Below are 12,211 nucleotides of genomic sequence, written 5' to 3'. Positions count from 1 at the left end.
GCAAAATGAATGAAACACAATATCCATTGTCACACTATGATACTAACACAGACATTTACTTAAGGTTCAGAAAAGGAAAAATGTCCATTATAATTTTTCTCTTTTTTATGTCTTCCCTATATCTTCCCTCCAGCTTCTTATATTGTACTTCTCATTGGCATTCTTTTTTAAAAAAATTATTGCATCTGTTGTGGTGACATTAGTTAATAAATTATCCAGACTTCAACCCATTGGCATTCTTAAAATAAACTTTTTAGTGAAGAACAAAATATGCCCAGACCCATTAGCAATTCAATATGATCACCTGTTCTATTTTAAACATACACACATAGTACCAAAATTGCATGAAAAACTCCAGATCCCAATTCAGCCTCATTGAAACCCATTAGTCCATGTTCTGTTGCTTTGTCATCTCTTGGTAGAACTCTGCTCTCACTTCTTCCATTGCCTACTCAGGTTCCTCCACCACCACCGTCCACAGTGAGGCTCCTGACTGCCCACAATGCCATCCACATTACTAAACTAGTTTCAGGCTTTACCCTCTGTGATCCTTTAGCAGCAGATTCTCTTCCTTTAGTTTCGAGCATTTCTTCTATTTTTCTGGTTCCTACTTCTCCGTCCCCTTGGCATCAGGGTTCATCTTAACTATATTGTTTTCTTTTTACACTCTTTATCTTTGTTATCTTATAAATAACAAGGCTTCAATTTCGCCATTCATATACTTGATTCATTCTATATATACTAATTATTTTCTGGGATCTACCAAATGAAAAACAAATGGTGGATAGAATTTTCTCATGCCTGCTGGCTTTCAGAATATAGATACATGCATATTATTTAATGAATAAATGGGTGGTAGGACTAGAATTGGTTAAACATGTTTAACAGACTAATTCATGGGAGCGGAGGCCACAGGTTCCATTTCTTTTGCCTCTTTTCCTTTGTCTAGACCAGTGGTTCTCAACCTTCCTAATGCTGCGACCCTTTACTACAGTTCCTCATGTTGTGGTGACCCCCAACCATAAAATTATTTTTGTTGCTACTTCATAACTGTAATTTTGCTGTTGTTATGAATCGCCATCAGAAATATGTGTTTTCTGATGGTCTTAGGTGACCCCGTGAAAGGGTCGTTAGACTCCCAAAGGGGTCGCGACCCACATGTTGAGAACCTCTGGTCTAGACCTTTCTCAGTCCTCACTCACTTTGAGTGCTATAGTACATCTGTAGTAATTAATGATTAAATAACCAAGAGGTCGCAAAATGAAGAAAACAAACCACTATAATTTCAAAGTACTAAACAAATCCCTTGCTTTAATTTCAACTGTCCAGAAATAGGTGTTCCCCTAGCTCATATATGAAAGATGGAGCTAACCTTTCCTGTAAATATGCCCCTTCTTAGCCTACTTTGGTATGAGAGGAAATAACACAACACAACAAAACATTTTATTGGTAGTTGGAAGATGGCTGAAGGCCAGGCTGTTTTTCTATGATTATATAGTGGTGTTTCCTTGAATGGCTTCATCTGAGGTAGATTCCACTGGGGCAGAGAGAGTGGGAGAACTAGTAAACTGTGGTTTTACACGTCTAATGTAGCAAATATATCTGTATTCATTCCAGTGGGCCTTGCAGTCTATTGAGGATGGAAATACAACATTGGAAGAGGTGAGGCAAAAGGACAGCAGGCAAATCCTCCCACTGCCTCAGGCAACGGGCGAAGGAGAGGATGGCAAACTCGTACATCTTCCGTAGTAACTGGGATGCTGGGGATATTTCTGTTTTTAATGTTCTTGAACAGGATATATCACCTTGAAGGCCAAACAAAGGTTGAGTTCATTTTGTTGGCAACAATGCAATGTGCATGCACTCGATGATTCATTTGTCCCTTCTCCTCAGAGAACACATGGCTTTTGTTTACAGGTGAGAGGCTATCCTGCCCTTTTCAACGTCTGCAGACCCAGTTGTATTTTCCAAGTGAAGAATCTAAGTAATCGTCTGGAACAAAGTTATCCATTGTTCCTCTGTGTGTTAATTTTTAACACTGAAATAAAGGCAACATTGCATCAAAACCAAGTTCAGCTATATGGAAAAGCAAGAGAAATAGTACCTTACAATATGTGATTATTGCGGTAGCTAAAAGGTTTCCTATACCAATGTGGCATGGTGCTATAATGATTATTAGGGTTCTTTAAAGTTGAGATAAACATTGTTAATCAGGGAGGCAACCCTGCTCACTGGGCCCAGTGGCAGTGCACATTCACAGTGCCATGAGAGTGGACGTTGAGCCCCAGGGCTGACAGCCAGCAGGATGGCACCGAGTTCCTACAGGCTGCAAAGCAAGAAAGGTTGATGAGCACTGGGCAGGTTAAGAGCAAAAGGGAAAAGAAGAGGAAATACTACAGGGGAGTTTAAAAGAAAAAACATTAGGCAAGTCATTTAAATTCTATAGGCTTCAATTATAACAAAGTTTAGGTTTAACATTTACCCCTATCCAAAGAACTTATATGCATATATGCACAACCAGTGGACACAGACAACAGTTTGGGGAAAGCAGGAGGGGTGTAGGAGCAGGGAGGAGGGGTCAATGGGGAAAAAGGGAAGGCATATGTAGTACTTTCAACAATAAAGATAAATATAAATAGATAAATAAAATTTACTTGTATCTTTGGCATTATTAACAGTTAATTTAGCTATTGACTCAATATGACTACTTCTAGGAAAAATCCTTAAATAAATAATTAAAAATGAATAAATTATGTGTGAAATAAAATAGCCAGCTTAGTGTTATTAATACATGAATAAATATTACAACCACAGAAATGTTAACAATAACAAGATGATTAAGCAAATTATAATAAATCCCTATTATTTCAACATAAAATAACACTGTTTAATTATTTTAGCAAAAAATGCTGCTTACAAATGTTGAATTAAAAATACAAAGCTACATACAAAATATGTTGCGTGTGTGTGTATGTGTGTGTGTGTGTGTGTGTGTGTGTGAGTGACAGAGAGAGAGAGAGCAAGACAGACAGAGAGAGAGAGAGAGGGAGGGGGAGAGAGAGAGAGAGAGAGAGAGAGAGAGAGAGAGACTTGGAAAGAAAACTGGAATGCATCTCCTATTGCTATCAGGTGTTATTTTCATATAGTACTCCATGTTATTACTTTCCACATTGTATCAAAATTATTTGTATGTGTCTATCTCTGCTTCCACTGTGCTCTAAAATTGATTAAGAATCAAGTCATAGTTATCTTTATATTCTTGATGTTTAACATGGGGGTACATAGTAATATACATTTCTGGAACGGAACTAAGCTGTGTGAAAATAGTTTACAAACTAGGAAGAAACATAGAAATTTAAAAGCATAAAATGAACTACTATTGAAATTCAATTCAATGTGGTAGGTTATGGAGAAACTAAGATGAAAGAAACTTGGACATATGCTTAATGTACTTGACAACTATCAGTGCGAAAAGGAATAATAATTTGATGAGATAATATGGGATGGGTGCATAGGTGTATAATCAGAAAGGTAAACAAATGTAGTCATTCTGGTTGCACGTGATAGAAACTTACATCTTAAAAGTGAGTTAGGAGCAGCAGCCATTGAGGAACAGCAGCCATGGCTCTGTGCTACCTGATGGCCTTGGGCCTCAACAAGGGCCACAAGGTGAGGAAGAATGTGAGCAAGCCGAGGCACAGCCACCGCCGTGGGTGCTTCACCAAGCACACCACATTTGTGTGGGACATGATCTGGGAGGTGTGTGGCTTTGTCCCCCATGAGCCACATGCCATTGAGCTGCTCAAAGTCTCTAAGGACAAGAGGGCCCTGAAATTCATCAAGAAAAGGGTGGGGATACATATCCTTGCCAAGAGGAAGAGAGAGGAGCTGAGCAATGTCCTTGCAGCCATGAGGAAGGCAGCAGCCAAGAAAGACTGAGCCCCATCCCCTGTGTAATAAAATCTGTTCAGAAACCTGGGGGAAAAGAAAAGAGTGAGTTAGTCCTATAGATGCTCCCAAACAGATATCTGAATCTTCCAGAATTCTAAGTATTTTTTTCTGTTTTTCCATGTGTGTCAAATGTTTATCCCAAATTGACTTTCTATACTATTCAGGAACACAGTGATCAGTTGCTTTGATGCACAGGTCTAGCTTTATAAATGGAAAACATATAAACTTTTCTTTCTTTAAGTTAAAAATGTATTGATGGTACTTAACTGGCCCCATTCATCAGATATCATTCAAAGACAGCTGTGACTCAATAGCAATTATGCAAACAACATGTTTATAGTAGGGAAAGAATGCTTTACCAATGATAGCGGTCCAGTTCTAGGCAAACAAATAGGATGTTTAGAAGGTTGTTAATACAAATGAATATGTAATGTGGGGTTTGAAAAGTGAATTGAACTCTTCATATAACAAGGAATAAGGGCCATTCCTTTAAATAATACCAAATGAAACAAAAGACTGAAGCAGTATAGCTTCTTTGTGAGCCTCTGGGTCCTAGGCATACCACTGGGACAAAAGTGAGAAGGAAGCAATATAAGAGGGTAAGAAGATAAGACGTTAGATTGTGAAGGGATTAGAAGACTATCCCTGAATTAATAGATATCGACAGAGAATTAGACCCCAAAACTGCAGAATTCACATTCTTCTCAAGTGCACATGGGACATTCTCAAAGATAGACCACATGTTAGGGCACAAACTAAGTCTCTACAAGTTCAAAAAGATTGAAATTATATCAAGCATCTTCTCAGATCACAATGCCATGAAACTAGAAATCAATTGCAACAAGAACATGCAAAGACATTTGAAAACATCTACATGTTAAATAGCATGTTATTGCACAATGAAAGGATTACCATGGAGATCAAAGAAGAAATTAAAAACTTCCTGGAAACCAATTAAAATAAACACACAACATCACAACATCTATGGGATGCAGCAAAAGCAGTTCTGACAGGGAAATTCATAGCACTACAGGCCTACCTAAAGAAACAAGGAAAATCTCTAATAGACTATCTAACCGCACAACTTAAAGAACTAGAAATCAAACAAAAGGAAAACCCCAGAGCAAGTAAAAGAAAGGAAATAGTAAAGATCAGAGCAGAAATAAATGACATGGAGACCAAAAAAACAATTCAAAGGATCAATGAAACAAAGAGCTGGTTCTTTGAAAAGATAAATAAGATTGATGGACCCTTAGCTAGACTCAACAAGAAACAAAGAGAGAGAACCCAAATACACAAAATTAGAAATGAAAGAGGAGAAATAATAACTGGCAACACAGAAATACAAAGGACTGTTAACAAATATTATGAACAATTATACAGCAACAAATTCATCAATCTAAGTGAAATGGACAAATTTCTAGAAACACGTAGTCCCCCAAGACTGAACTGGGAAGAGATAGAAATCTTGAACAAACCAATAACAACAAAAGAAATTGAAGATGTAATCAGGACTCTCCCAGCAAACAAAAGCCCAGGCCCGATGGCTTCACAAGAGAATTTTACCGAACATTTAAAGAAGAACTAATACCCATTCTCTTCAAACTATTTCAAAAAATTCAAGAAGAAGGAAGACTTCCAAACTCATTTCATTAGAACGGCATAATTCTAATTCCAAAACCAGAAAAATACACTACAAAGAGAAAACTACAGACCAATATTCCTGATGAACATAGATGCCAAAATCCTGAACAAAATACTAGCAAATTGGATCCAGAAATACATCAAAAAAATTATTCACCATGACCAAGTGGGATTCATCCCAAGGATGCAAAGCTGGTACAATAGTCACAAATTAATAAATGTGATATACCACATAAACAAAATGAAGGATAAAAATCATATGATCATATCAATAGATGCTGAAAAAGCATTAATCAAAATCCAGCACCCATTTCTGATCAAAACGCTCTGCAATCGGGGAAGAGAAGTATAATATCTCGACATAATAAAGGCCATATATGAAAGACCTACAGCTAACATCATACTCAACGGGCAAAAATTAAAAGCATTTCCCTTAAGAACAGGAACAAGACAAGGATGCCCACTTTTACCACTCTTATTTAACATAGTACTGGAAGTCTTAGCCACAACAATCAGACAGGAAAAAAAAATGAAGGGATCCAAATAGGAAAGGAGGAAGTGAAACTGTCATTATTCGCAGATGACATGATACTATATGTAGAAATCCCCAAAACTCCATAAAAAATTTACTAAATTTAATAAAGGAATTTGGCAAAGTAGCAGGATACAAAATTAATGTCAAGAAATGGACAGCATTCTTATACACCAATGATGAACTCACAGAGAGAGAAACTAAAAAAATAATCACATTCACCATTGAGGCAAAAAAATTAAGATACCTAGGAATAAACTTAACCAAAGAAATAAAAGACCTATTGGCAGAAAACTACAGGTTATTAAAAAAAGAAATAGAGGAAGATATAAAAAAGTGGAAGCACATACCTTGTTCATGGATTGGAAGAATTAACATCATTAAAATGTCCATACTACCCAAAGCAATTTATAGATTCAATGCAATCCCCATCAAAATACCAACGACATACTTCACAGAACTGGAACAAATACTTCAAAAGTTCATATGGAACCAAAAAAGACGCCGAATAGCCACATCAGTCTTGAAGAAGAACAAAGTTGGAGGGATCACATTACCAGATTTCAGATTATACTACAAAGCCACTTTAATCAAAACAGCCTGGCACAAGAACAGGCACATAGACCAGTGGAACAGAACAGAGAACCCAGAAATGGACCCAACGTAATATGCTCAATTAATATTTGACAAAGGTGGCAAAAGCATACAGTGGAGTAAAGACGGCCTCTTTAATAAATGGTGTTGGGAAAATTGGACAGCTACATGCAAAAAATGAAACTAGACCATCAACTTACACCATACACAAGAATAAACTCAAAATGGATAAGAGACTTAAATGTAATGCATGAATTCATAAAAATCCTAGAAGAAAATGTAGGCAACAAAATTTCAGGTATCATACGCAGCAGAATTTTCACTGATACATCACCTAAGGCAACAGAAACAAAGGAGAAAATGAACAGATGGGACTACATCAAACTCAAAAGCTTCTGCACAGCAAAAGATACAATTATCAAAATGGAAATGCGACCCACTGTATGGGAGAGCATCATTGCCAATGATATATCAGATAAGGGGTTAATTTCTAATATATATAAAGTGCTCATACAACTCAACAAAAGGAAGACAAAGAACCCAGTTAAAAATGGGCAGAGGAATTAAATAGACACCTCTCCAAACAGAACATACAAACGGCTAAGAGACATATGAAGAAATGCTCAACATCACTAATCATCAGAGAGTTGCAAATTAAAACAACAATGAGATATCACCTCACACCTGTCAGAATGGCCGCCATCAACAAATCATCAAACAAGTACTGGCGAGGGTGTGGAGAAAAGGGGACTCTAGTACACTGCTGGTGGGAATGCAGACTGGTGCAGCCACTATAGAAAACAATATGGTGTTACCTCAAAAAATTAAAAATTGAACTTCCATTTGACCCAGTGATCTCACTTCTAGGAATATACCCGCAGAAGCCTGAAACACCAATCAGAAAGAATATATGTACCCCCATGTTCGTAGCAGCACTATTTATAATAGCTAAGATCTGGAAACAGCCCAAGTGTCCATCAGTAGACAAATGGATAAAAAAGCAGTGGTACATATACACAATGGAGTACTATGCAGCTGTAAGAAAGAAAGATCTTTTATCCTTTGAGAGGACATGGAGGGACTTGGAAAGTATTATCCTAAGGGAAACAAGCCAAACAGAGAAAGACAAGTATCATATGATCTCACTTATTTGTATAATATAATGAACATAACAGACTGAGGAATGGGGTAGTCCCAGAGACGTGGAAGTGGGGTACAGACTGACAATTCCCAAAAGAGGAAGTGGTGGGGGAGAGATAAATCACAGAACTTATATGCATGTGTGCATGAACAATGGACATGGACAACAAAGCTGGGGACAGTGCAGGGAGGGAGGAAGAGAAAGGAATCAGTGGGGTTGTGGGGGAGAAACATCTGTAACAAAAATAAATTAATTAATTAAAAAATAAAAACTATTCCTGAATTTTTTATAGGTAGTTGGGAATTATTTTTAATGTAGTGAAAAGTACATTGCATAAATTTTAAAAATGTAACTGTATTTAAATGTAGAATTCAGTACCATTAATTACATTCATCATCACTATTTAGAAAAAAATTTTATCAACCCAAACAGCAACACTCTACCCATTAAACAATAATTCTTCATTTATCTTCTCTACTGCCCCCGAAGACCTCTATTACACTGTCTGTCTCTATGAATTTTCCAATTCTAGGGACTTCTTATTGGAATCACACAATATTTGTCTTTTTGTGTCTGGCTGATTTCATATACCATAATGTTTTAAAAATGTGTATATGTTGTTGCATGCATCAAAATTTTATTTTTTAAAGGCTGAGTAATATTCCATTTTATGTGTATATTACATTTTGTTAATCCATCATCTGTTGGTGGACATTTGGATTGTTTCCACCTTTTGGCTACTGTGAATGTTATTATAAAATTATCCATTTGAATCCCTACTTTCAATTATTTTGAGCATATACCCCAGAAGCATGCTGGATCCTATGGTCATTCTGTATTTAACTTTTGAAGGAACCATTATACTGCTTTCCACAGCAGCTGTATTATTCTATATTACCACTAGTAATGTACCAGGGTTTCAATTTTCTATATCCTAGTCAACAATTGTTATTTTCCTTTTTTAAATATATAATAGCCATTTTAATGGATATAAAGCAGTATCTCCTGATTTTGCTTTTCATTTTCTTAATGGCTAGTGATGTTGAGCATCTTTTCATGTGCTTCTTGGACATTTGTGTATCTTCTTTGAAGAAATGTCTATTCCAGAACTTTGCCTATTTTTGAGTTGAATTATTAGTCTTTTTTGTTGTTGATGCTGAAGTTATAGGGTTCTAGACATTCTTCATATAATCAGGATCTTACCCCTTATCATATATACGATTTTCAAATATTTTCTTCCATTCTGAGTTTATTTTTACTCTCCTGAGAGTGGCCTTTGATGCGCAACCGTTTTCAGTTTTAATGAAGTCCAATTTATCTTTGTGTTGTTGTTGCTGCCTGTGATTTCATTGCCATATTCAGGTTATTGGGAATTAAATTTTTTTTTTCTTTATTTACTTTAGAAAGAGAGAAAGTGAGAAGGAGAGAGACATAGAAACATCGATGAGAGAGAACATTGATTGGCCATCTCCTGCATGCCCCCCACTGGGGATTTGGCCCACAACCTGGGCCTGAGCCCTGACCAGAAATCGAACTGGCGACCTCTGGGTGCATGGGTTGACAATCAGTCACTGAGCCACACCAGCCAGGCAAGGTGACTAGGAATTTTAACTGAAGTAGTGATATATTTAAATTTGGATATTAGACTCCCTTAGATGCGACAGTGGAGGATGCCATAAGAAGAGGAGAAAAGGTAGAAAAACAAGTTACGAAACCATGGCAAAAGGCTTAGGGTGAGAAAGCAGTCAGAAGAGCCATGGTTCCCTCTTATTCCACCTTGAATAATGTAAAATAAACAATAAAATGAAAATAATCAGAAAAACGTTGTCAGAAGTAATTATATAGCATTCCTCATGCCATACACTTTTAAAAATGTCAGTGTAGAAAATAAAGTAAACTGTCAGGTGGAGCTTAGCTACATACCTTATACCGACTCTCCTTATTATCAGGAAAAGGTACAGAAGAAAGAAAGTGAATCAAGAAAATCCTGAGACTTCTCATTAATAACGCCTACTCTGAAATTAAGTAGAATGGGTGTAATTATTCAGTCAACGTAACAAAATCAGAACAGATACTTTGGGGTAGAAATTCCTACTTAAAATTGTTATGGTCGTATCAGAATCGGTAATGTTCTCTAGAACTCTCCTTTTCCAAGGGTTTCACAGTTAACTCATAGGATAATCTGAAGGTCAGGCTTCCCACCCCATTAGATAATGACATCTTGCTTACCCTACTTCTCCACTGGATGAAACCCTGTAGAAAATATTTAGACACATTTTGGAAGTGGCACAGTGCCGGGACCTAAAAAAAGGGCTTCCCGTTGCCCTGGTATCTCTCCATTCTCTCTTTTGTTCTCAACTTAAAAGTAGAGATTGAATAAAAATTCCCAGTCCTCAGGTTAAAGCTTGGAATATAAGAGAGACTTCCTGAAGCGAAGCAAATCATTCCTATTAGCATAAAGAGCGAACATCAGATTGGGCTGCCCAAAATAAAAATAAAAATGATAAAACAATAGCATGGCAACTGTCTAACATTTTAGGGAAAAGCATTTTAAAATGAGAATCTAATAAAGGAATATAAATAAATTATAGAGTTGGCATAGAATAAAGCTTAACTCAAATACTATAAATCCAAACTTCCAATGACTAGTAGATGTGATAGAACATGATAGTTAATAAAAAACAAAAACATAGAACATACATTCAAATTGAGTTGAAAGAAAATGTATAGAAAACAAACAAGCAAAACACAGAACAAAGGCAACCACATTAAAGAACATTATAAGATAAGTAAGGGAGAATTGAAATACTAACATAAGGAAATATATTTTTCCAACATGGATCACTGACTCTTATCAGTCCAACATTTCTGCAGACATTTTGGAAAAAACACACATACATAAAACAAAGCCTACCTGCTAACATGGTAGAGCTATCAAAACCAGACAAATACTGGACTGGAATCAACACACTGGGCAAATTGTGTAGTTTCACGGTTTTTAGAGTGAGGGCAGGCTTAGTTTACACAATACTGAGTAGGAAAAACTCCAATAAAAATGATTTTTTTGGCTTGTAGCACCCAAGAATGGAGTAAATGGCAACAACAGTTAGAAATTGAGGGTGTAATTGAGGAAAGGAGAAAGCCAGAGAGAGAAATCCAAATTCTGCGGGTAAATTCTTCCCAAGCTGCTTGCTGGAACAGAAACTTGCATGAGAGACATGGATGTATTTAACACAACTAAACAGAAAATAGCTGAACCAAGATATGTTGTGCACCACACTGTAGGAGGAGAAAGAATTCGCATTTGAGTTCAGTCAACTTAAGTGCTTGCTAAAACATATACAGTTATTCAACACTCAACGTTCAATCCTCTTGGGAAGAATCTCTAGGGCATATCATTCATAAGCACACAATCTAAAAGTACTCTATATTCAAAGAAAATGGAAAGCACAACGTATTTTGAAGAGAAAAAACAATCAATGTAGACTACCTCTGAGATAATACGGGTGTTTGAATTAGCCGAAAAAAATTAAGTGGCTATTTTAATTGTCTTAATGATGTAAAAGAAAATATGCCGTTTTTATGTGAAAAAAGGTAATCCCGGAATTAAAATAACTCTGAGAGGAAACAAATGGAATTATAAAAGTATTGGAAATTTAAAACTGTACTAGGTGGGTTTAACAAAAATGGAAATTACAGAGGAAAGAGCCTATGGATTTGAAGATGGGACAATGCAAATAACTCATTATGATGAACACAGAGAAAAGTATTCAAAATAAAAAAAGAAAAATAGTTTCAAGAGCCCATGAGACAACTTAAAACACATGTGTATAGAGGCCCGTAGGACTAACACAGGCAGGGGAAGGGTTAGAAAGACACCTAAAGAAATAAACAAATGTTTCTCAAATTTGGTCATGGGCATAACTTCATAATTTGAGCAGCTCAGCAACCCTAAGCAGGATAAACATACAAAACACCATACCTCAATAAATGATAATCAAGTTATTGAAATGCAAAAATAAGAAAAAAAAATCTTGAAAACAGCCAGAAAAAAGAAATGGAGCCCGGCCAGTGGGGCTCAGTGGTTGAGCATCACCCATGCACCAGGAGGCTGCCAGTTTGATTCCCGGTCAGGGCACATGCCCAGGTTGTGGGCCAAATCCCCAGTGGGGAGCTTGCAGGAGGCAGCCAATAGATATTCTCTCTCATCAATGTTTCTATTTCTCTCTTCTTCTCTAAAATAAAAATAAACTTTTTAAAAAGGAAATGGACACATTACCTTTAGGGACATATCATTTAAGTCAATTGACTTTTTATAAGAAAAGGCAGTGATTTCAAAGAGATCAAAT

At 36.5% G+C, this 12,211-nt stretch overlaps 1 protein-coding gene across 1 annotated transcript; it reads left to right on the top strand.

The window, feature by feature from the left end:
* Window positions 1-3,621: 3,621 nt before the first annotated feature.
* Window positions 3,622-3,939, top strand: LOC118619005 (60S ribosomal protein L36-like). The gene has a single exon (XM_036245648.1). It carries the CDS (start codon window positions 3,622-3,624, stop codon window positions 3,937-3,939), a length of 318 nt encoding a protein of 105 aa, XP_036101541.1.
* Window positions 3,940-12,211: the final 8,272 nt, after the last annotated feature.

This window comes from Molossus molossus, unplaced genomic scaffold, assembly GCF_014108415.1.
Source record: "Molossus molossus isolate mMolMol1 unplaced genomic scaffold, mMolMol1.p scaffold_m16_p_6, whole genome shotgun sequence".
NCBI lineage: Eukaryota > Metazoa > Chordata > Mammalia > Chiroptera > Molossidae > Molossus > Molossus molossus.
This window is presented reverse-complemented; position numbering and strand designations above follow the sequence as displayed.